Here is a 26,238-nt window from a genome sequence, read left to right on the forward strand (position 1 = left end):
ATAAAATTTTTCGAAATTCCGCATTGTTTTCAATTTATTTTCATTTCAATGTCAAGCTCTTAGAATTAATCATAAATATATTTTTTTAAGAGCTTGACATTAAAATGGAAATAACTTGAAAACAACGCGGAATATCGAAAAATTTTATTTCTAATAATTTGTAAGGAATAAAATTATCTACAAAAAAGTTCCTGTGATATTTTTTGATAAGACTGATAGTTTCGACGGGAAAGAAAAAAAATCTCAAAATTTACTATAAATTTGACTTGAAGCTTAAATAACTTTTGAACAGTGAGATTTATCAAAAAATGATAAGAGACTTTTTTTGTAGAGCGTTCAATTTCCTACAAAAACATTTGTTGTGCATTAAAATCCGTTGATTGGTTTATGAGCTGGAAAATTCTAAAAAAAAAAAATTTTTTTTCCCGTGTTATTTAAATGGAAAATAGAAAAATGGATTGAGGCAAACCTTAATATCATTATTAAGAGCTCGGAATGGTACCAAAATTTTTATTTTTAGTTATACTTTCAATTTTTGGATACCATAAGAAAAAAAAAATTGTTTTATTTTTTTGAAACACCCTAATATATATATATATATATTAGGGTGATCCAAAAAATAACAAATTTTTTTTTTTTTCTTCCAAACAGGTTCAAAAGTTTCATTTAGATAAAAAAAGACGCCTGTAAAAATTAGAGCTCTTAATATTAACATTAAGAGGTTCCTCATCGCACTTTTCTATTTCCCATAAGAATAACATGGGAAAAATTTTTTTTACGTCTTCTGATTTTTATAAGTAGCTAACGATGCGTCATAGGAATAATTGGCAGGCATATTTTTGTAGGGAATTGAATGCTCTACAAAAAAAGATTCTTATCATTTTTTGAGGAATCTATTTGTTCAAAAGTTATTTGAGGTTGAAGTCGAATTCATATTAAATTTTGAGATTTTCTACTTTTCCGGCGAAACTATCGGACTTATTACAAAATATCATCAGACCTTTTTTGTAGACAATTTTATTCCCTAAAAGTTATTTCGAATAAAGTTTTTTCGAATTTCGCATTGTTTTCTAGTTATTTTTATTTTAATGTCATGCTCATAAAAAAATAGTCTTCTGATCCATTTTAAGAGCTTGACATTAAAATGAAAATAACTAGAAAATAATGCGGAATTCGAAAAAACTTTATAAGAAATAACATTTAGGGAATAAAATTGTCTACAAAAAAGGTCTGATGATATTTTGTAATAAGTCTGATAGTTTCGCCGGAAAAGTAGAAAATCTCAAAATTTAATATGAATTTGACTTCAACCTCAAATAACTTTTGAAAAAATAGATTCCTCAAAAAATGATAAGAATCTTTTTTTGTAGAGCATTCAATTCCCTACAAAAATACGCCTGCCAATTATTCCTATGATGCATCGTTAGCTACTTATAAGAATCAGAAGACGTGAAAAATATTTTTTCCATGTTATTCTTATGGGAAATAGAAAAGTGCGATGAGGAACCTCTTAATGTTAATATTAAGAGCTCTAATTTTCACAGGCGTCTTTTTTTATCTAAATGAAACTTTTGAACCTGTTTGGAAGAAAAAAAAAAAAGTTTGTTATTTTTTGGATCACCCTAATATATATATACATATTTATATTAATATTTATTAAATATAATTCCCAGAAAAAGGAATTTAATTTTAAAGGGACATTTTCAGATAATAACCCTCACTCTTTAAAGAGTAAAGAATTTAAATTTTCAAATTATGTAGGCTGAAATGTGTTCAACTGATTTCGTTTAACTTTACATTGATATCAACTGTAAATAATTTTCTTTTTAATTCTATATATACCCTGATAGCCATTTTATGACTGGAGCAATTTTGGATTCTGAAAGAGCATTCAGAGAGAAATTTTTTGGTATATTATTTATTAAAAAATATTAAATTTCCGCGCCAACTTAAGAGTGGTCCAACTTTTTCTCGGTATACAACTCAAATGACAGTTCTGTCACGAATTTCTTTACCTGCAAGCGCTAAAAAAATTTTTTAAAAAAGTTATCAAAATATAACCTCAAAAATTAACAAAATGTCATATTATTAAATATTATATGAAAATAAAAATAATTGTATAAAGTTTAGTATTTAAAATTTTTTTTTAATATTTTCGAAATTTGAATTTGTAATGGTGGTAAATAAATAAATTTAAAAAAAAAAATTATTGTTCGGGTTACTTTATTTTTGACGAACTCGCTTTGTCAATATTTACGTGTACAAAACTATATTTGTATATATATTTATATAAAGTTATTGTTTTCATATTTTTAATAATTTAAATAATTATAAATTTATATTTAAAATACTAAAAAAAGATTCTATTTAAATGAACCATGACCTGGTAAGATAATTTTCATAAAATTTTCATACACAAAAAAAAAAAAATTTTGGCGCAAAAAAATTTTACTTGCCCTTAGAAAGTTTTCGTTTGTCCAAAGAAACTTTTCGCGCTAAAAATTTAAATCATAAATTTTTATAGGGCGAGAAAAAGTTTTATGGGAGCCAAAAAAATTTTATGGGGCAAAATGTCTCGTGCGATGAAATTTTTTTTTTGAGTACTAATTGGTATTTTTTATGTTTTTAATTTAGGAATCCAAGAAAAAAAAATTATTTGAATCAAAAACCATCTGCAGCACCGCCATTATTATCAGTAGCCGAAGATCGTGATCTAAATCTTGCGGTTCAACGTTTAATGCAGTAATTATGCAAAACATACATTTATTATTTATCAACAAATATATAAATTTATAAAATTTTCATCTCGAGTCAACCGAAAAAAGAAATTAATTCAATTTGAATTCCCGCTAAAATAAATATTTCACAAATCCTATACTTCAAATTTAAATTGCAGCCGAACTATCAAATATACGGTAAAAATGCACAGAGACAAATTTGTAGAGAATTAAATTTCCTACAAAAAATAATTCCATGCATTTTTACCTAAACTCGATAGTTTACGAGCTAATCGATATTTTATTCTACGGAAATCAAATTCCATCAGATCAGTGACTTAATTAATTTTTAATTTATAAATTATGATAAAATTGACTAATTAATTAATCAATTTATTAATCAACAGCGTGGAAGGAACGATCCGCAAATTAACCAAAGAAACAAAACGATATCTCGAAGCGATTTCAAACCTCGACCGTGCCGATCAGCGACTTACTGCAAATCTCAGTTCCTGTGAACTGGCCCACATTGATGATGAGTTCCGTCATATAGTCGAGGAATATTTGACCATAACAACACAAGTGGGTAAAACAGTCCAAGACCTGACTCTTTTGTCCCAGAAGACTTTCATAGAGCCTTTGAAAAAATTGCGCGAAGAATTTTCGCTGATCGCCGAGGCTCTTGCCAAGCGCGAGGAATTAGTGACCTCCTGGAAAACGGCCCACAATCGCTACAAAAAACTCCAAGAAAAAAAGGACAAGACTGCGAGTCATGTCGTAAAATTAGAACGGGAGAAACGGGCCGAGGAATTAGCAGCCAAAGAACTGAAGTCAATTCATTCCCGTTTATTGCTGGAGCTGCCCTGGTTCTTGGAGAAAAGACTTGAGTACATAAAGCCATCGATTAATGCATTAATTATGATACAGTTGGATTATTATGGCAATACCATGCAATTGTTTAATCAATTAATGCCATCTTCTGGTGGCTACACTTCTGATGACGAAGATACGATCGTTAATGAGCAATTTAATCGCATTAAAAGTTTAACGATCGTCAAAGATCATTAGGAATTTATTTTTTAAGTGCAGTAATAGGAAACATCATTAGGAAGACAATTATCAATTATTTTGGCTCTGATAGCCAAGTTGACGTCAATTAACTGCTGCAACTTATCGTCCGTTTGAAAGCCTGATTGAAACTTTAGGGTCGGCGACACTAATAGACTTTCGAATTTTAGATTTCTAATTACGTTTTAAATATTTTTGGGACGCGAATAATGAAAATCTTACGAGAAAATTCGTCTTATGCATTTTGTCCGGAATTCTACACAGGAAAATGATTTTATGGCGCAAAAAATATTTTGCACTATGAATTGAAGACAAAAATTTTATTTCTGTGTCAATTTGGCGACAAGTTGCGACAGTAAATTGATGCCAATTTTTTAGAAAAGTTTAAGTCTAATTGTAGCCACAAAATTGCCGTCAAGTTGATGGCAACTGACACCAACGTTTTAAACGTAATTTTATAAAATTATTTAAAATAATTTAAACATAATCTATTTAAAAGTTATATTTATTTGAATTCTTCATTACATGTAATTTTTAATCAATAAGTAAGCTTTTTTGTAAAATTTACCGTTTACGATTTATGGCCCATTTAATGAACCGGTTTTTCTATCGCGGCCAATAACTCTTGAAATATTAGATTAATCAATAAAATGCATCAATTCATTTTTAAAGATCAGTTAATTCTCTACAACTTTTGTTTAAAACTTTTTTTTCTTATGTCCATACTTTTTGAGTTATAAGACGTTTAATGTTAGTTACTCATTTATTCGAGAAGACAAACTGCCGACGTCAGTATTTTTTATCAGTAATTTGATATTTAAACTCTACAATGCGCATGAGTCATAAGTAAGTGTATAGACTCAGTCAGTTCGTTATTTTTGAATTTGTCAGCACAATATCTCATTTCATTAGATCATTAATCAGTAACCCGCATTGTCTGCTTCGTTACTTTGTAACCGTAATCGGATATAAAAATTTAATCAACAGACTTTGAATTTTAAATTAAATCAAAAGTGAACATGAAAATTTTAAATTTTCAAAAAAAGAAAAGTTACCGATTTAGATCCGATTTTTAAAAATGAAGTTTTGATCAGATTTCAAAATTTTGAAGTCTTAGAAAACCTCAAATTTTTTTAAATTAAAATGACAGAAAATCGTACCAAGTACCCCCCCCCCCCCCCCCATCAATGCGAACCTGGAGGAAAAAATGATATAAAAATCCAAGTGTTAAAAAATTTGTAGCATTTATTTTAATCAGCTAAACATTAATCCACTTAATTTTTATACAGACAATTTACTCCATCAATTATCCATTTTTTTTATAAAAAAACATGCCAAGCATGCGCCCAATAATTTATTTACTTCGCTCAAAACACAACTGAGGGAATATATAAATTAATTATTGCAAAGAAAATGATATCAAAAATATTTAGTCAATTACAGCTTAATTATTAATGAATACATGTAACTTAATTAAAAGCTACATAGTTAATTCGCTTTATAAAAATTAATTAATTAATCAATAGAGAGATTTCAATCACAGAATTTTAAATTCAAGTAAACGTAAACAAAGCAGTAAATATATGTAAGCAATAATTTTAATTAACAGTTACTATAAAGATAATTAAGTAAGAAAAATAATTATTTTTTTTTATATTTTTAAAGTAAAAAATTCATTAGTAACAAGATAATTGTTCTCTAGCTTTAATATTTTTTTAATTAAATTTTTTAAATAAATTTTAATAATTTTACACTGAGAAAAAAATGACAAAAAAAAATTTTCGTCGATCTAAGAAATTAATTTATAAAAAATTTTCAGTTAATTTTTTTTCTACAACAGAAATTAATAATTTTTTTTGTCACCAAAATTTTCAGTAAATTTTTTTTCTACACCAGAAATTATTAATTTTTTTCGTCACCAAAATTTTCAGTAAATTTTTTTCAAATAATTAATTTTCTGTCGGTAAAATTTTTCTTCTCAAACAGAAAATTAAAATTTCTTCAGCAAAAAAAATGTTAACTAAAGAACTTTTAAATAAATTAATTCCCGGTTCAAAAATAAATTTTTTTTTACGTCATTTTTTTCTCAGTTTAAATTTTAAATAATAAACCGCCACGTGAATCAGAACCAAGTTTAACTACCATACAATTAACAATAAAGATGTCAAATAATCATAATTCAATTACAACAATAATGTAAATTAAATACTTCACGAGTAACAAATGATTTCTTGCAGAGATCACACTCTACTCTCCCGGAAGACGCGGAAACATCGAGATTTTCAAACAAATTGTCTAAATTATTATTATTATTTATTTGTTTTTTAATCTTTTTCTTCTTTCTCTTTCGTTTCTTACCCCCGGCACCCAGAGGCAAACATTTGCTGGCTGTTTTACTGTCGTCTTTTGAATTACTCTTGACACTCGCAGTCGCATTGCGTCTCAATCTCTCGGATTCTTTAGCTCTGTCATCCACATCGACGTTTATTTTTTCCAGTTTCACACTCACGTCCATCAGACTCAACTCATTACACTCTTTCTTAATATTTATTGGTTTGTTCGTGACATTTGGCTGATTACTATCATAATTACCGCTTGCATTACTCTCAATATTACTAGTACTATTGCTATTACTATTATTATTACCATTAATCTCATTAAAATTATCAGTACATTTATGTATATTTATCTTATGGCCATGATTTAGTATTTTCTCGCTCGCGTTATCATGATTTTTACTGTAATTATAATTAATATTTATATTATTATCTACTTTAACAATTGACTCGTCTATTTTTACTTTACGATCGCTAACCAAACAATTATTTTTACCATTCAAATCTGTTTTTATTTTTTTACGTAAATTTTTATCATCAGGTTTTGATTTACGGTCAACGTCATCCAATTTCTCGGCTTTTATTTCTAATTTTTGCCAATTTTTCGAGTCCGCTATTAAATCTTTAGTTAAATTTTTACGTCTATCCGATTTTTTTTTATAAAAATTTACTTTCTTTTTAGATTTACTTATTCTAGAAGATTTAACCGGAAGTTTTTTCGAGGAATCCGTCGACTTTTGACGGGGTCTCAAAGTGCGATGAAAAATCTCACTCGACTTTACATCGGAGTTAAAAATATTCAAATTACTGCAGATAAAATTGTCTTGCGCGAGATCTTTTAATTCACGATTGATATTTTTTACGTCATGATTAAGATCTTTTACGTCGACGGGAATCTCCGTTGCCAGGGGATCGAGCGCACTTTTATTTTCAGAGTCGGTGTCCTCGTCGATGCTTTGGTCGAAGTCGGCGTTGGGATCTTCGACGTTTAGGTGCAGGCAATTTGAACACGAGTATGAACAGGGACAGGAACTTACTGGTACGGATACTAGATTTGAGTCGAGGGTTTTTATCAGATCATATTCTGGAAGTTTTGAGCTGCTGTAGCACGAGTAGTTTTCTAAATCTGTTGCTATCGTTAGAGTCTTGCTGTTCAGGTACTGGACCATTGGAATGCCGACGTGTGTCTCCTCGAGGCGCTTCTGCATCCATGGAAGTTGACTTTTTAATTCGATGTCTGTTTCTAAAGTTGTTAGGTAAAATTTGTGGAGCTTCAGCAGGTTGTCGTGGCAGTCATTACACATGCATTTGGGAAGACAATCATCTTCGTGAACCTGAAGATCAAAATTTATTTGTCGTTAGAAAAAAATTTATCAAAAATTATTTATTTCGTTAATTTATGTACGAACTATTGAATTTACATAAAAATTTATGGAATACTTTTTTGTAGAGAATTCAATTTCCTACAAAATTGTTTCTATGCATTTTTGTGATAAGTTTGATAGTTTTGACAAAATTTTGAATTTAAGTCTCACAAAAGAAACTTATCAATTGATTGCCGCTAAAATTTTTCGCGCTTTTATTTAAATTGAAATTCTGCTTAAACTATTGAATTTACAAAAAAATTTATAGAATACTTTTTTGTAGAGAATTTAATTCCCTACAAAATTGCTTACATTAATTTTTTTGATATTTTTGATAATTTAGACACAATTTTGAATTTAAGTTTGACAGAAGAAACTTATGAATTAATTGCGGCTAAAATTTTTCGCGCTTTTATTTAAATTGAAATTCTGCTTGAACTATTGAATTTACATAAAAATTTATGGAATAATTTTTGGTAGAGAATTGAAGTCCTTACAAAATTGCTCCTATGCAGTTTTGTGATATTTTTGATAATTTAGACACAATTTTGAATTTAAGTTTGACAGAAGAACTTTATCAATTAATTGCCGCTAAAATTTTTCGCGCTTTTATTTAAATTGAAATTTTGCTTAAACTACTGAATTTACATAAAAATTTATAAAATACTTTTTTGTAGAGAATTTAATTCCCTACAAAATTGTTCCTGTACATTTTCTTCGTGTCTTTAATAGTTAAGCCGGAATTCAAATTCAAAACTCAGCGAAATTAAATTTTTACAGCAAAATTAAATTCGGTGATAAAAAAAAATTTTAGTTGACTTAAAATTGAAATTTTGCTGAATAATTCAAATTTTTACAAAAATTCACAGAGACCTTTTTTTTAGAAAATCAAATTTCCTACAAAATCATTTCAGTAAATTTTTACGATAAAGTCAATCATTAATTAGATATTTTAATTTCAAAAATTCAAATTTCCTTGACCCAATAAAATTTTCAATATTAAATTCAAATTAAATTTCGATCCACAAAAAAAAAATCTAATAATTTCTAATAATTTCCCACAATTCAAAATTAAAGTTCCGGTAAAACAATAAAATTTTTATAAAAATTTATAAAACCTTTTTTCTAAAAATTTAAATTTCCCACAAAAAGTATCCGCAGTAATTTTGACTTAAACTCGATAATTAAAATTATAAAAGAAAAAGTAAAATAATATCACTTGTCAAAAATACGCACGTGACAAAAAATGAATGTAATTAATATATACTTACATATACTGGTAATAGCGCATTGATTTTCTTGGCATAATTATTATTTGAATCAAAAATATTAATTAACGGTTTAGACACTTGTTTACCGCAAAGTCGGCAAGGACATTTCGTATCCATATTAATTAATAATAAAAAATAAATTTTTTAATTTATAATTATTAATAAATATGTACAAAATTTATTAAATAAATTTAAATATTTTTATTTATTCTCCACCATTTTTATTAATGACTCATCTGTCAAAATCGCCTGTTGCGTTTAAAAAACATTTCGTTGCCTCTTTCTTTTCTTCGGAAAAAAAAAACTTCGATTGCTTGTTTATGCAGCACAAAAAAAAATATATATATATGTATATGTATATTTATATGTATGTATACAATTATTAGACAATTAATGGAAGTGCACGTGTATTTTATTTGTCAAAAACTAAGCGCGCACATGATCATTATCGAGTAATTACGTAACTTGTCATAGTAATAATTATTGTATACACTTATAAATATGCCGTTTAGTGACAGATAATAACGAAAAAACTGTATAGTTTTAGACACAGTGACGTCGACATCTTTGTTTCCTTTCAACCGTTTAAATATGGCGGCTTAATTTGAATTTTTACCGCCAGAGTGAGCAATAAACTAATGGCGGGATTTTGATGAAATTTAAAAATACTACATTTCTTCTTTCTTTTGCGTTACTTATCAATGAGTTCTACACTAAATAATAGTCATAATTATTATTAGATTTATTACTGCAGAATAATAATTGATTATTATTTTGACAGTTAATTTGAATATTTGAATTCCGTAAAAAAAATTCGAATTACATTAAAGATTTTGTTTGAGACTTTTGTAGAAATTTTATCTCCTGTAAAACTTTATGAATATATCTTCGCTCGAAAATATATTTACACTAATGTTTGAGAGCTCACAGAGCTCGAAAACAGCCGGAAGTTTTGAAGCTGGCCCGCAGGGTCAACTGATGCCGAGATTTTTTTTCTTGATCTTTGTAGTTCTAAAAAAAAAAGCAAGAAATTTTTAAACAAAATCCCAATGCAAATTTTAATCCCTATGAATTGTTGCTAAATTAGTGTCATATTTCAACTTGTACATTACCCGATGAAAAAAAATTTTATACAATTGTATAAAATTATATACAAAAAAAGGCCCGATCCAATTGTATACAACTGTATAGAAATTGTATACAACTCTATACAAGTCTATATAATTATATAGGGCAGGGTGGGGCAGAGTGGCCCCCATGGGGCAAAGTGGCCCCCCTGAAATTTTGACCAAAAAAAAAATTTTTTTTTTTTCGACTAATTACTATAAATCTGATATGTTTGCGCATTTTTACCCCTACGCATGACATTTGGAACAAAATGGACAAGCCCAAAATTTTGAAAAAGTGATTTTTTCATATTTTTATCGTCAAATTAAAAAAAAATTATTATAATTCCACATTTCTAGCCCTACGCATAACACCTGGGGCAAAATGGACCAGCCGAAACTTCCAAAAAAATTATTTTTTCATATTTTTCGGCCGTTTCTCTATGTAAGAGGCAAATTTGCTCACTAAAAATTTATAAAAATTAAATTTTTTTTTTTAGTTGATAAATTTTTGAAATAAAGTAAAATTTAGAATTGATTTTTTTTTTATTAAATAACAATTAGTAATTAAGGTAATCGAGAGTGAACGATTTTTTACGCTTTAAAAAATTTTTTTCGAGTAGTATAAAACCAAAAATAGTTGTCAAGAGAAAGAAATACATTCTCAATGATGAAAACAATTTAAAAAAAAAAATCGAAAAAAAAAATTTTTTTTATCACTTTTTGAAGGGGGGCCGCTCTGCCCCACAAAAAAAAGAAAAAATTTTTCAGAATTTTGGAAAAATGTCCATAAATTTGTTCGAAATAGGACAAAAGTAAAGTGATCTTATGGTCGAAAGCCACAAAAAATAATAATTGGCTTAGGGGGGCCGCTCTGCCCCACCCTCCCCTACAATTTTATACAAATTATATACAATTCTATATAATCGCAATAATAGAATTGTATATAATTATATAGAATTGTATACAATTTGTATAGAATTGTATACAATTTGTATACAAATTGTATACAATTGGATCGGGCCATTTTTTCTATCCAATTATATATGGCCTGTATATAATTATATGCAGTCTATATATAATTATATATAGTCTATATATAATTGTATAAAATCTTTTTTCATCGGGGTGCTAGAATCTTCAGACTCACTGTTAATTTAATTTTTACATATTTTTTTACAATTTAAATTTAAATTTAAATTAAGTAATATATTTCATTTACAAACTTACAATATTGAATGTGGAAAAATTTTTTTATATAATAATTATGATTTTAATTTATAACAATTTTATTTAAGTTTAATCTGGAAACAATATATATTTTAAATTAGTTTTAAAAAACACGTGTTATATGTTACTTTATTATTTCATACCTTATTATATGTGATATTATTGTGAGCATGATTTTTTTCTTCTTTTTGAATAAATTGATGAATGAAAGAATGAATGAATAAATTTGAATGAAAATGGATTGGTTTGCCGTTCAATTATTAATGAAATAAATAATATACACGAATCAAAAGATATATAAATGCAAATACATGCATTTGTATATATTAAAAATCAACAAATACATAAGTTAGGAACTAAGACAATTTGTCGTCCGCAAGACATAATTATAAAAATTATACACGTCTTATAAATACAATATTTAAAACTTATCATTTTATAAGTTCACTAGACTTTCATCATGACAGTTATTTTTAAAATCGAAATCCCCAAATTCATAAATGAAATTCACAGTAGTAATGTCTACTTATATTATACAATGGATCCTCCCGAAGTTCGTAGGGACAATTTCCATATTGTACTTATGAAATCCTGAACTTGTCGCACCTCTGATAGCATTGGTTGTCAAATTATATAGAGATTGGTATAATAACGAAGACTATTTCGAGGTAGATTAAGACCCCATCGACTTTATTGTCAATTAATTGACAACAACATATATTTATGATAATGGAGCTTTTACAATAAAAGTGGTCGTAGAAGAAGAAGAAAATTAATACACTGAGAAAAAAACTTTCTCCTGACAACTAAATTTTAGTTATGACAACAAAATGATTTGATTGCCCTTTGCCAATCATATACTTGGCAAGTATAAAATCAAATTGATTACCTGTAGAGCTTACAAAATAGTCATAATAAAATATATGATACTTAGAGAATGAGGTATTAGTAATAATTGAATATTACTTTTAAATGACAGAATTTATTCAACAATTAATGAAATGCTTATTTAAGGAATTAATTTATTTCCTAGTCACAGACTTATTTTTGTACTTGGACAAAAATTGTTCAGGAAAACATTAATATTAAACATTAATGTCATAGAGTAATAAGTATATCCATATATTGTTATCAAAACAGGGTTATCACCGTCGTTTTATCAATCAACGGAGAATCCGACCTGTAAACGCTTCGTTAGAAATATAATAACTCTGAAATAAGTTTCTTACCAGGGACACGACAAGTGGTGGGCGCGATCTAGTGGCGAGCATCGAACTACTCCCGCTGCTGCGGCCTAACACCGGATCTTTTAAATCAATAATCATTAGGTTCAAATATATATTTATTAACCTCGAACAAATATATATATTTATTAGGGTGATCCAAAAAATAACAAATTTTTTTTTTCTCGGAAACAGGTTCAAAAGTTTCATTTAGATAAAAAAAGACGGCTGTGAAACTTGGTGCTCTTAATATTAACATCAAAAGGTTCCTCATCGCACTTTTCTATTTTCCATAAGAATAACATGGGAAAAATTTTTTTTACGTCTTCTAATTTTTATAAGTAGCTAACGATGCGTCATAGGATTAATTAGTAGGCATAATTTTGTAGGGAATTGAATGCTCTACAAAAAAAGATTCTTATCATTTTTTGAGGAATCTATTTGTTCAAAAGTTATTTGAGGTTGAAGTCGAATTCATATTAAATTTTGAGATTTTCTTACTTTTCCGGCGAAACTATCAGACCTATTACAAAATATCATTAGACCTTTTTTGTAGACAATTTTATTCCCTAGAAGTTATTTTCAATAAAGTTTTTTCGAATTCCGCATTGTTTTCTAGTTATTTTTATTTTAATGTCATGCTCATAAAAAAATAGTCTTCTGATCGATTTTAAGAGCTTGACATTAAAATTAAAATAACTAGAAAACAATGCGGAATTCGAAAAAACTTTACTTGAAATAACTTCTAGGAAATAAAATTATCTACAAAAAAGGTCCAGTGGTATTTTGTAATAGGTCTGATAGTTTCGCCGGAAAAGTAAGAAAATCTCAAAATTTAATATGAATTCGACTTCAACCTCAAATAACTTTTGAACAAATAGATTCCGCAAAAAATGATAAGAATCTTTTTTTGTAGAGCATTCAATTCCCTACAAAATAATGTCTACTAATTAATCCTATTAAGTTAGCTACTTATAAAAATCAGAAGACGTAAAAAAAATTTTTTCCATGTTATTCTTATGGAAAATGGAAAAGTGCGATGAACCTCTTAATGTTAATATTATGATCTCTAATTTTCACAGGCGTCTTTTTTCATCTAAATGAAACTTTTGAACCTGTTTCGGAGAAAAAAAAAATTTGTTATTTCTTGGATCACCCTAATATTTATTCTAAATGAATAATATATTTTTTTGTGTCTAAGTAATATTTATTAGACTTAATAAAATAATATTTGGATTTGTTGGCACTAATATAAAATAGTTTAGTTGTCCCAAATAAATTTTAGTTTAACAGAGTTTAACAAAACTAATTTAATTATCCGAAGACTAATTTTTTCTCAGTGTAAAATTAATTAATCAAAGTTTTAATATACTATTTAATAAATTTGACACAAAAAAATTGAGGTTTTAATAAATAAAAATTAAAATTTCAAATCTAATAATTTGCGAATAGAAAATTCAAAGCAACATAAAAATAAAGTATATAAATAAGTAAATATATATTTTATCTATATGAATTATATTCATCCCAACACAACTCTCTCACAAATTTGAATTTCGCGCTCTGCTCATCTGTCATGTCCGCGTAAACAAGCATCAGAAAAGAACGACCCCGTTGACAAAAAATAAAAAAAAAGTTACCAATTACTCCAAATTATTTATAAAATTATCACAAGTGTTTGAATATTAAAATAATAGTAAAAAGTTGAAATAAAAGTGACAGAAAATGAGCCGAAAAAAAAATCTCGACATAGCATTAAATCAAGTGATCAATGAAAGTACGATGATTTTGCGTACGAAAAAATATTTAAAGCAGAAAATAATGAATACAAATGACAAGTACTATATAAATAATGAGTATTACACTAAACAGAGGCAGCATATATATGATTTAATTCGTCGGACAGTAGAATTGGGTGAAAGTAACTCAGCATTACTGATAGGGCCACGTGGTTCTGGCAAGACATCCCTGATAAATTCTGTTTTAAATGAGCTGTCAAGTTCTCTAAAATGTTTCAAATCAACAGCATTGATTGTCAATCTCAATGGATTAATTCACACTGATGACAGGTTGGCACTGCGAGATGCCACCAGACAAATGCAGTTAGAAAACGCCGTAGGTGATAAAGTATTTGGAACTTTTGCTGAGAATTTAAATTTTTTGCTCGAGTGTCTGAAATCTGGGGACAAAAAAACATCCAAGCCCTGCATATTTTTGATCGACGAGTTCGATTTATTCTGCCAGCACCACAACCAGACTTTGCTCTACAATTTATTTGACATCGCGCAGTCAGCACAGTCTCCAATCTGCGTCCTGGGAATCACGTGTCGGCTGGATGTCATTGAGCTGCTGGAGAAACGGGTCAAGTCCAGATTTTCTCATCGGCAGATTTTCATTTTTCCCGGCAGCGAAAATCCACAGGCTGAACCCAATGACAATATTGTCAAATTATTTTACTATTTGCTCAGTGTGACAGATGATGATGCTGATGATGATGGCGGTCACGATATCGACAAACAGTTCGCAGCCATTTGGAACAAAAACATTGACAGTCTTGTTGCTAATCCGGTGATTAAGAAATTGTTACAGAGAATTTATCAGCTGGATGTTGGTGAAAGATTACTGAAAAATTTGCTGTTTGTTATCGTCTCGGGGCTGAATGACCAGCACTGCAAGATTTTGGTCAATGACATTGTGGAAGCCAGCAAAGTATTTATGCATGATGACAAATTACTTATGCTTCAGGGTCTTTCTGTACTGGAATTTAGTTTGGTAATTTTTGATATATTTATTATTATTATTAATTATTTAGTACTGATCAGGGATGGGCAAAATAGGATTTAATAAATACTGAGTATTTAAGTAAAATTTGACTTGAAACCCAAATTAATTATTGGTACGTGTCTAAAAAATACTTATCCTCAGAAACAGACAAAGTACTAAATAGTTTGTAACTTAGTATTTTTTACGATTTATCTATACTAAATACATTGTACTTGTTGTAGTACTTTTTACTTAAATTTGATATAAGTACTAAGCATAATTGTAATTAGAACTTATAATTGTCACAGTATCTATTAAAAAAAATTTTTTAATACTTATTCTATCACTACCAGAACTTTACATGCGACGATTGAGACTTAAAATTATCATTTTTGAATATACTATTGCACTCCTAAGATTTTAATAGTCAAATTTATTCATTAGATGATATTCATATATTATTGTCAAATTTATACTGTTTAGTTCAAATAAGTGCACGCGTACAGTTTATATTTCAGCTTCAACCAGTAATCTAATCAATCATTTTTATATACCCGAGCAAAAATGATTATATAAAATTTTATAACATCATTTCTTTACGGGTTCTTAAAAAAAAAAAAAACTTTTTTCTATTGACATAAAATTTAAAATAAAAAGTTCTTGTAGAGTTAAAAGGTTTAATCGTTTTAATTTATTATTGGCTCAACTTCTATAGTCAGTCTAAAAAATACTCTGGGAATTTTTAATTATTTTTTGTTAGAAATACCAATGATCTAGTACTTAAATGCAACTTTTAATCTCAGTACAAATGTACTTAGTACTTGAACCGTTCTATGAGTACAAAAGTATTCTCATTTAGTTTAAAAATAAAATACTAAATACTATTGTATTTAGTACTAGGAAAAATTAAAAGTATTTGTAATTAGATAATAAATAAAATACTAAGTACTTCGGTATGTCGTATTTAGTACTTGTTCAAAATACTAATTACTTGCATATTTTTACTCTACAAAAAAAACTTATTATATATCAAAGTATTTATTACTTAATTAGTACTTAAAATACAAATGTACTTAAGTATGCCCATCACTGGTACTGATTAATATTTATTAATTTTTTTTTGTTTGTAGATAATCGCAATGAAACATGAAACAGAAATATACGATGAGCCGTTTAATTTTGAAGCGATACTCAATCGTTATGTTAAATTTGCTAATCAATTGTCGTCGATTCATTCTGTACAGAGGCCAGTTATCATGAAAGCATTTGAACATATTAAGGTAATTCATTTATTAATTGTATCAAGTTGGGCGACTCAATTACAAAACGCGCGCTTGCTTGAATATTTTCTATTTTAATTACGTGGGAAATTTTTTTTTTTTAACGGATCAATAAATTGAAGTGACCGAGACTTTTTTTGTAGAGAATTTAATGCTGTAGAAAAAAAGTCTATAATTTTTTGATAAATGTAATTTTTCAGAAGTTAATTTTTTACGAGAGTTCAGTTTTTTTCCAGGTGATTAATTTGTAAAACGGGTAATTTTTTAAGTGTGAGATCAAAAAAACTATTAAATAAAAGAATTTTATTGCGATAAGACTGAAAGTTTTGCTGGAAAAGTAAAAAAAAAAAAAACTTCCGCAGTTTTCGTGCTTCCCCAACATCCAATGGACATCTTACTTATGTTCAGGATCGCCGTCTAAAAAACCCCATAGAAAATCTAGAACAAGGGCTCGGTACCTGAAGAAAAAAATTTTCTCCTTCACTTGTATGTGTCAGCATTTTTCCAGAAGACTTCTCTGATGCCCCAAAAGCCTCCCAACGTCCATCGAATTCTTTTGTCTCGTTAACGAGACAAAATTTCAAAGTTAAAAAAAAAATTCTCATGTTATTTAAATGGGAAATGTTATCTAAGCGAGCGCGGGTTTTGTAATTGAATCGAAGGATCGATTTTATTTGGCACAGTCTACTATATGTAAATTTTTAATAATTATATATAATGTACTACATATATTTTTTTAGAATTTGCAATTATTGACGCCAGTTAATAGCAGCGGGATCAGCAATTATTTGAAATCGGAGAAAGAATATCAGTTTTTTAAATTACTTGTCACATCGCAACAAATTATTGAAGCTGCTAAAAATTATCCTGGGCTACCAACCGAAGTGTCTCAATGGGTTACTTACAACAATTCGTTATAAATTATAAATAAGACAATAATTTATTATTTAGTATTTATTATTTATTATTTATTATTTATACTTTTATTTAAAAAAAAAACATTTTTATACCGAAGACGATGTTGATCTCAATCGCCTTGGATATTAAATGGTGATTTAAAAACCTTCATAGGGCATTCGTTATATCTAAAGTACTTTTACATGAATTTTATTATGAATTATAATTATTATTACAATTAAATATTTTTTTAAATAATGGCGGGAAAAGTCTTGATTTTAAATTTTTACTTAAAGCTTTAATTGTCGCCAAACTATTAGAGATATCGTAAAATTGCTCTCTTATGAATTTGTAGGAAATTTAATTCTCTACAAAAAATATATCTGTGAATTTTTATGTAAATTTGATATTTTCGTCAAAATTTCAATTTTAAGTTTCACGTAAAAAATTGTTATTTGAATTTTTAGTTCTTTTTTTTATTTAAATTTAAATTCTGCCCAAACTATCAGAGATATCACAAAAATGATTGATACCTTTTTTGTAGGAAATTTAATTCTCTACAAAAAAGGTCTTCATAAATTTTAACGTAAGTCCAATAGTTTAGACAGAATTTGAATTTTAGTTCAGTTAAAATTAAAAAGTACTTGATATTGACAGCCCTTATAATTAATTAATTAATTAACCCAAGCCAGAGTATTAATGACTGGTGTTTGATTAATTGGTAATGGTGATTTAATAGATTTTTTTTTACTCATCATTCTAATTAAATTATTAACACGCTTTGATTTACGATATTTATTAACAAAATAATCATGTCCTGGATTAATACCGATGTCTAAAATATCATTTAATTTTTTGTCGCCTGTAAAAGGTCTTAATGCTGACATAGCTCTACTCACTCCAATCTATATTAACAAATAAATAATTAAATAAACAAAACATCTTTACTAAATTATTATCCACAATCACAATAACAATAAACTCTCCTATTTTACCTTCGAATGCTTGACTCTGTGTTCAACTAAATCAGCACCCAGCAATTCTTCTCGCATCGTCATCCTCAGAGGTATTATTTTATTAACAATCCACAGCAGTACAAGAGATGAACAAAATGACCACGTTGCTAGACATGCAACCGCTAAACTTTGAACTCCCAGTAAATACCAACCGCCACCTTTAAATAGCCCGCTTCTACCGCTGGTGGTGTTCAGTGGCCATGGATTATCAGCAAATAGACCTATTGCAAGGACTCCCCACATACCTGTAACTCCTAAAAAAATTAAAGCTGATAAACGTCGGTACTAAGTGACAATGAGACTATTTGTGCTGTCGGTCTTAGGATTTTTTTTTTTAATTATTATGATTATTTTTATTGAATTCGTGAGAAAATTTCCGTTAGTTTGAGTACTCACATCGATATATTTAAAAAAAAATTATTTAAGCCATTTTATATATTATAAATATGTGTGTAACATATATAATAAAGAGTTTGTTGAAACATAGCGATGTGGGTACTCATTTTACGCGGAATTTCGTCAGCTTTCAAGAAATCACAACCATTTTGTTGTAAAAAATTTTTCATCAGATGAACAACCAGACTATTTATGCTGTAGAAGTCTGGATTTTTTTTTTAATTATTATGATTATTTTTATTGAATTCGTGAGAAAATTTCCGTTAGTTTGAGTACCCACATCGATATATTTAAAAAAAAAATTATTAAAGCCATTTTATATATTATGAATATGTATGTAACATATATAATAAAGAGTTTGTTGAAACATATCGATGTGGGTACTCATTTTACGCGGAATTTCGTCAGCTTTCAAGAAATCACAATCATTTTGTTGTAAAAAATTTTCATCAGATGAAAATACTAAAAAATGCGTTTTTTAAAAATAATTATTCATAAAAATTATTAAAACCAACCGTGAGTAGCTGAAGCACCAACAGGATCATCGATTCTCATTTTATCAAACAGAGGCATAGTAAAACATGTAATAAAACCGCCGATACTCCCAATAATAATTGCTTCCCATGCTCTGTACAGAAAACATCCTCCTGTGATGGCAACAAGTGCTCCGAGAATTCCATTTATTTGACTGAGAATATCTATGCCCCGAGAACTGGTCAAGCTGAAAATTAGACCAACTATCCCACCACCCATACTGGCCATCACCGTTGAAACAGCAGCACGTGCTGCGTACTTCCATTTATCATCGGTAACCCCGTAAGTACTTCCGCTGTTGAATGCCAACCAGCCCCACCAGAGTACGAACAGTCCAAGGATTGCGTTTACTGGAGATCCTAGAGGTAATGGGTCTAGGCCGTAATCGTAGCGGCCGAGACGAGGTCCCAACATTATTGCGCAAGCGAGAGCTGAAGTCCCGCCGACCAAATGAACTGGACCTGAACCCGCGATGTCAACTACTCCAAGTTTTTTTAAAAATCCGTGGTCACCCCATACCCACCCCGCTGGTATACAATACACGATGGTATTTAAAAAAGAAAATAGACAGTAAGCTTTGAAATTACATCTGCAAAAAAAGAAATTTTCAAAAAAGCGGGAAGTTGAAAATTTTAAAAAGTAATAATTCTTGAGATGGGTTTAAAATTCAAACTTTGTTTAAACTATTGAGTTTATGAAAAAATTCAAAGATACCTTTTTTGTAGAGAATTTAAATTTCTATAAATTTGTATTCGTGTATTTTTGTCATATTTTTTATATTTAACTTGGAATTTTGAAAACAAAGTTGAGACAAATAAATTTTTGATAACGGAGGAAAAAAAAACTTTGACGTTTTACTTTAAATTTAAATTGCGAGTAAACTATTCAATTTACGTAACAATGTAATCAGACCTTTTTTATAGAAAATTTAATTTTCTACAAATTTGTATTGATACATTTTTGCCGTATCTTTAATATTTTAACCACAATTTTAATTATAAGATCAATAAAAGAGAATTTCTGTACAGGAATGAAAAAAATCATTGACATCTCACATAAAATTAAAATTGCAAGTCAACTATTGAATTTACGAAAAAATCTAAACGTTCCTGTTTTGAAGAAAAATAAATTTTCTACAAAATTGTATTCGTACATTTTTATCGTATCTCCAATCCTTTCGCCGCAATTTAAATCCAAGTGTAAAATAAAATTGACATGAAGATTTTTAAAAAATCTACTTCCCCGCGACTGTTCAAGATCATTGCCTATCCTTAAAGAGTGGGGGGTATTATCTGAGAATGCTCTTATTCACCATTAAAATTAAATTCCTTTTTCTAGGAATTATATTTAATAAATACTAGTATATATAATGCGATAATAAAATATTATCCAGTTCTCGACAGACTACCGAGATAGTAGTAAACTATTAAACTTTATATTAAGTAAAAATGAATCTAATTTTCGACTATGAATTGAGACATTTGAAGAATTGTACAGAAAGTGACAATCCGAACTTTGAACGTGAACTCAAAAGCGTGAACTTAAGAAGAAAATATCCTATAATATTAAGAAAAGGCATGTTCTATTGGATAACATTTCAAATTCGGCCAGAATTTACAAAACGCTTGATTGGAGTCCAGACCTCTTACGAGGTCTGGGCAATTTAATGACTCAACAGATACGTAAATTGAGTCATGGAGAGTTCACGAGTGGTAATGGGAGGATCAAAAAGCGTTTTAATCGCTTTGTATAAAAATCAAAGAAGAGTAAAAAAACGCTACCATCGCATTTAAAAATAATAATTTAAAGAAAAATTCATAAATAATATAAAGTGAATTTGAGAATGTCCTTATTCACCTTCAAAATTAAATCCCTTTTTTTAGGAATTATATTTAATAAATACTACTATATATAATACGATAATAAATTATTATCCAGTTCTCGACAGACTATTGGACGTAGATAGTAAAATTTTAATAATAAAATTTTAATAATATATTTAGATAGAATTAATTTTGTAGGATAAATATCTAGAAAAATCAAGATCATTTACACCCATCAGAATTACATTCAAGCTGGATTTAACAATTCTGAAATAAATTTCGTACTAGGGACACACAAGCGGTGGGACGCCATCTCGTGGCGAGCACCGAACTACTCCCGCTGCTGTTGCCTAACACAGGTGATTTCCCTCCTACATATATATTTTTTCTCCAAATAAATTTTTCTCTTGGTTTAAACAACTTTTTTTTTTATTTAATGTAAGGCAAGAGACCCAGCCATACAAGTCTGGATACAAGAGTGTGAACGTAGCAGACATCAGATAAATTTTAAATTATTAATAAATAGAGTAAATAATGAACCAAATTAAAAATGGACATTCAAAAAATTTTGAAATTAACAAGGGCATTTTTCTAAATATTATCTTTTTAATTATTTACTCTATTTATTTGTAATTTTAAATTTGTCTGATGTTTGCAACATTCACACTCATGTACTACGCGCGTCAAATTTAAAAATATTTTTTTACTGTCAAATGATTTTTAATTAAATTTGGAAAATCCAAACTGCACGACTCATAATGTATAGATATATCACCATCCATGTTAATTTTACATAGATATATATATATTAGACTGGGCCAAAAAAATCGACTATTTTTTTTTCTTAACGATACTGTGGAAATATTATTTGGGATGACAAAAAAAAATTATTGTGAAAATTTGAGCCCTTAATGTTGATATTAAGAGGTGTATCATCGGAATTTTTGATTTTTTTTAAATGAGCGGGTTTTTGTCTCATAACTCTCAATCCATCGAGATAAACGAAATCGACTCAGATACATTTTTTGAAGGAAATTTGATGCTCTACAAAAAAGAATAGATTAAAATTTTTCGTCAGATGAACCGTTTCCTTATAATCATGCTTTGAACGTTGGTATGATTTTAAAATTTGATTGTTCAACTTTGGAATTTTGTAATTCATGTAAAAATAAGTTTCTGGAAAAAGACAATAAATATTCTTGAAGGAAATTGAATGCTCTACAAAAAAGGTCTCTTAACAATTTTCGCTAAATTCATTCCTTCAAAAGTTATTCAAGATTATTGAAGTCGTTTTACATAACTTCAACCTTGAATAACTTTTGAAGGAGTGAATTTAGCGAAAATTATTAAGAGACCTTTTTTGTAGAGCATTCAATTTCCTTCAAGAATATTTATTGTCTTTTTCCAGAAACTTATTTTTACATGAATTACAAAATTCCAAAGTTGAACAATCAAATTTTAAAATCATACCAACGTTCAAAGCATGATTATAAGGAAACGGTTCATCTGACGAAAAAATTAATCTATTCTTTTTTGTAGAGCATCAAATTTCCTTCAAAAAATGTATCTGAGTCGATTTCGTTTATCTCGATGGATTGAGAGTTATGAGACAAAAACCCGCTCATTTAAAAAAAATCGAAATTTGCGATGATACACCTCTTAATATCAAAATTAAGGGCTCAAATTTTCACAATAATTTTTTTTTGTCATCCCAAATAATATTTACACAGTATCGTAAAAAAAAAAAAATAGTCGATTTTTTTGGCCCAGTCTAATATATATGTATAGGTATACATCCTTTTTCATTCTTTTATTAATTGTAATTAAACGACACTGAGTTACCTAGCCATTTGCAATAGGAGACCTCCAATTCTTTCAAAAAATTAAAAAAAAAAAAATTTGATTCAATTACTGCATTTTTTCACAAGTTACAATGTATACGGGATTCATATACTTGATGGACAGGAAATTTTTTTAAACTATTTTGATGTTTTTTCCGTTTTTATTGAACTAAATAAATTTTTGAAAAGTATGGAATTAATCTCCATTAAATTATCTTCAAATTAGTATGCAAAACATCTTAATTCCGTGAACTAACAAGGGTATAATAATTGAACTAGTTGCCGAAGTGAGCCCTGATTAGACAACTGAATTCGATCGAATTAAATTTTTAATTCTATTTAATTCAGATAAATTCTGTTAATTCGGTACCTAACTTAAAAATGAATTCTGTCTAATTCGGCAGGAAAACCCAAATTTGTCCAAATTAAAACGAATTTAAATAATTCTATTCGGTTTAATTCTGATTAATTCGAAAATAATTCTCCAATTTCTGGTTCCGAATCCGAATTAAACTGAATTAAAACGAATTTGAAATTTTTAAATCGGTTTTATTCTGTTTAATTCAAATTCAAATTTTCAATTCAGTTGAATTCTGTTTTGCAGAATTCGACAGAATATAACAGAATTAAAATTTTTAATTCGGTAGAATTCAGTTGTTTAATCAGGGAGGTCAAAAAAAATTTTTCGATCGTAAAGCACAATCTAATGCTTCGCATCATAAGTCGTGCAAGAATAAAACCTAAGCGGTTTAACGAAAAAGTATTTTATGATAAAAAAAATTACCTTTCAGCCATGGCTCCACTGACAATTGTCGTAGAAGTGGTAGCGAAGCTCAGCTGAAATATGAAAGCCGCACAAATAGGACCCATAAGTTCATCATCGACCGTGGGATCAATGAAAAATCCGCTGGTGCCAATAAACTGATTAGTAGGCGGCCGATATCCAAAGCTCATCGCGAAACCGAATATCCAATAAGTCAGGCCACCAAGAGAAATATCAACGACGTTTTTCATCATGATATTCACTTCGTTCTTCAAAGAAACGCATCCAGACTCCAGCATTCCGAATCCCGTTTGCATGGTAAATATAATAAAGGAATTTGTCACGATCCACGTGCTGTCTTCCTTGCCGATATTGAAAGGCGAGCTGATATAAATCGATTCATTTAAATTATCAGTGTCATTAAGACTCGTATAATCCATTGTACTGCACTTAGTAGATATTATATTACACGATTACTAGGAACGAACGAGTAGCGAGCGAGCAAGCCAGCGTTTGTTTACGGTTTTAATTCAACCGGATAAACAAAACATAAATTTTGCTTAATATTTGATTGTTAAATAGGCGGAGGCACGATAATATATGAAGTACTTAAGTAAATGACAAATAGAATTATTGATAATACTCTTCCTTAGTGCATGCGAGTATTTTTATAAATCTGTTTCAAAGAGAATAATCGATGCTGGGTTACAATTCTGGACTTTTGCAGCAGAATGTAATTTTTTAGGAATAGTCTGATACCCGCGTAGAATTTCCGGAGACTGATGGAAAAATTTCTTATAAAAAATAGCGATAAATTTAAAAAAATGAACGGTATTTTAAATGACAGTTATTAAATCCAGAGATTTTAAAATTGTAGATAAGTCTTTTTATTTTTAAAGTATCGAAAGATTTTGAACGGAGCATAAAAAATTTTTCTGCTAAATGACAGTCTTGTAAATATTAATTATTATTTTTATTGCAGTCAGATATGGATCAATCAGCAAGTGAAGCTGACGATTGCATAACAAATCATCAATATGATGAACTGACAAAAGATGATATTTATTCAGCTTACCGTAAATCACAAAAAAAGTATCATAAATATCGTGGGAGATTCACTGAGTTAGTAAATCATTACCGTGAAATGGAGAGAATAAAAGTTAAATTAGAAACATTGTTAGTTGACACGCAAAATAAAGCATTGAGACGCATTGGGAATTTAAAAGAGCAGTGTCTATTGGAGCAACAAGCCAAAGCACATCTTGAAGACGCTCTAAGAAATGATATGGAGGAAAAAGATCACATTATCGATACTCTTAATACTAAAGTAAATTTATTTATATATTTATTGATTATTAGTTTCGTTTATTCATTTACTCATCATCAATTAATTTATTTCAGATAAAATTACTGCAAGCTAATGGAAACAAAATGGATTTACTGCAGCTAGAAAGTGAAACAACAGATAAAGATAACGACGAGTCCAATTCAACGAATGAAAGTGAAGTAGAATCACTTAAACAACAGCACCAGCAATTATTTACCGAAAACAGTTCATTAAAAAATAAGTTAGACAAATTTGAAGCCCTGGTTGCCAAGTATAAAGCAGGGATGGGCAAAATAGGATTTAATAAATACTGAGTATTTAAGTAAAATTTGACTTGAAACCCAAATGAATTATTGGTACGTGTCTAAAAAATACTTATCCTCAGAAACAGACAAAGTACTAAATAGTATTTTTTACGATTTATCTATACTAAATACATTGTACTTGTTGTAGTACTTTTTACTTAAATTTGATATAAGTACTAAGCATAATTGTAATTACAACTTATAATTGTCACAGTATCTATTAAAAAAAAATTTTGAATACTTATTCTATCACTACCAGAACTTTACATACGACGATTGAGACTTAAAATTATCATTTTTGAATATACTATTGCACTCCTAAGATTTTAATAGTCAAATTTATTCATTAGATGATATTAATATATTATTGTCAAATTTATACTGTTTAGTTCAAATAAGTGCACGCGTACAGTTTATGTTTCAGCTTCAACCAGTAATCTAATCAATCATTTTTATATACCCGAGCAAAAATGATTAAATTAAATTTTCTAACATCATTTTTTTACGGGTTCTTAAAAAAAAAAAAAACTTTTTTCTATTGACATAAAATTTAAAATAAAAAGTTCTTGTAGAGTTAAAAGGTTTAATCGTTTTAATTTATTATTGGCTCAACTTCTATAGTCAATCTAAAAAATACTCTGGGAGTTTTTAATTATTTTTTGTTAGAAATACCAATGATCTAGTACTTAAATGCAACTTTTAATCTCAGTACAAATGTACTTAGTACTTGAACCGTTCTATGAGTACAAAAGTATTCTTATTTAGTTTAAAAATAAAATACTAAATACTATTGTATTTAGTACTAGGAAAAATTAAAAGTATTTGTAATTAGATAATAAATAAAATACTAAGTACTTCGGTATGTCGTATTTAGTACTTGTTAAAAATACTAATTACTTGCATATTTTTACTCTACAAAAAAAAATTATTATATATCAAAGTATTTATTACTTAATTAGTACTTAAAATATAAATGTA

The 26,238-nt window shown here is 28.3% G+C and overlaps 5 protein-coding genes across 6 annotated transcripts; 3 read left to right on the forward strand and 2 right to left on the reverse strand.

Annotated features, from left to right (window-relative positions):
* Window positions 1–2,121: 2,121 nt before the first annotated feature.
* LOC130665125 (bridging integrator 3-like) lies at window positions 2,122–5,377 on the forward strand. Its single transcript, XM_057465405.1, has 3 exons — window positions 2,122–2,386; window positions 2,635–2,742; window positions 3,125–5,377. Exons 1-3 carry the CDS (start codon window positions 2,379–2,381, stop codon window positions 3,783–3,785), a joined length of 777 nt encoding a protein of 258 aa, XP_057321388.1. The 5' UTR covers window positions 2,122–2,378; the 3' UTR covers window positions 3,786–5,377.
* Window positions 5,378–5,632: 255 nt separating this feature from the next.
* Window positions 5,633–9,347, reverse strand: LOC130665124 (uncharacterized protein DDB_G0287625-like). The gene is made up of 2 exons (XM_057465403.1): window positions 8,757–9,347; window positions 5,633–7,455 (listed from the first exon to the last, which is right to left on the reverse strand). The coding sequence occupies exons 1-2, from the start codon at window positions 8,871–8,873 to the stop codon at window positions 5,965–5,967; spliced, it is 1,608 nt and encodes a 535-aa protein (XP_057321386.1). The 5' UTR covers window positions 8,874–9,347; the 3' UTR covers window positions 5,633–5,964.
* Window positions 9,348–13,880: 4,533 nt separating this feature from the next.
* LOC130665288 (origin recognition complex subunit 4) lies at window positions 13,881–18,194 on the forward strand. Its single transcript, XM_057465613.1, has 3 exons — window positions 13,881–15,087; window positions 16,209–16,358; window positions 17,099–18,194. Exons 1-3 carry the CDS (start codon window positions 14,041–14,043, stop codon window positions 17,276–17,278), a joined length of 1,377 nt encoding a protein of 458 aa, XP_057321596.1. The 5' UTR covers window positions 13,881–14,040; the 3' UTR covers window positions 17,279–18,194.
* On the reverse strand, window positions 17,930–24,137 carry LOC130665286 (putative ammonium transporter 3). 2 transcript variants are annotated; one of them, XM_057465612.1, is made up of 4 exons: window positions 23,650–24,137; window positions 19,183–19,790; window positions 18,251–18,516; window positions 17,930–18,160 (listed from the first exon to the last, which is right to left on the reverse strand). In XM_057465612.1, exons 1-4 carry the CDS (start codon window positions 24,066–24,068, stop codon window positions 17,930–17,932), a joined length of 1,524 nt encoding a protein of 507 aa, XP_057321595.1. In that variant the 5' UTR covers window positions 24,069–24,137. The 2 variants fall into 2 exon arrangements, with proteins under 2 accessions (XP_057321595.1, XP_057321594.1); XM_057465611.1 differs by having other exon boundaries at window positions 18,251–18,525; window positions 23,650–24,135.
* A 473-nt stretch (window positions 24,138–24,610) lies between these two features.
* LOC130664454 (golgin subfamily A member 4-like) lies at window positions 24,611–25,284 on the forward strand. The gene is made up of 2 exons (XM_057464360.1): window positions 24,611–24,955; window positions 25,030–25,284. The coding sequence occupies exons 1-2, from the start codon at window positions 24,617–24,619 to the stop codon at window positions 25,267–25,269; spliced, it is 579 nt and encodes a 192-aa protein (XP_057320343.1). The 5' UTR covers window positions 24,611–24,616; the 3' UTR covers window positions 25,270–25,284.
* Window positions 25,285–26,238: the final 954 nt, after the last annotated feature.

Source organism: Microplitis mediator, chromosome 3 (genome assembly GCF_029852145.1).
Source record: "Microplitis mediator isolate UGA2020A chromosome 3, iyMicMedi2.1, whole genome shotgun sequence".
Lineage (NCBI taxonomy): Eukaryota > Metazoa > Arthropoda > Insecta > Hymenoptera > Braconidae > Microplitis > Microplitis mediator.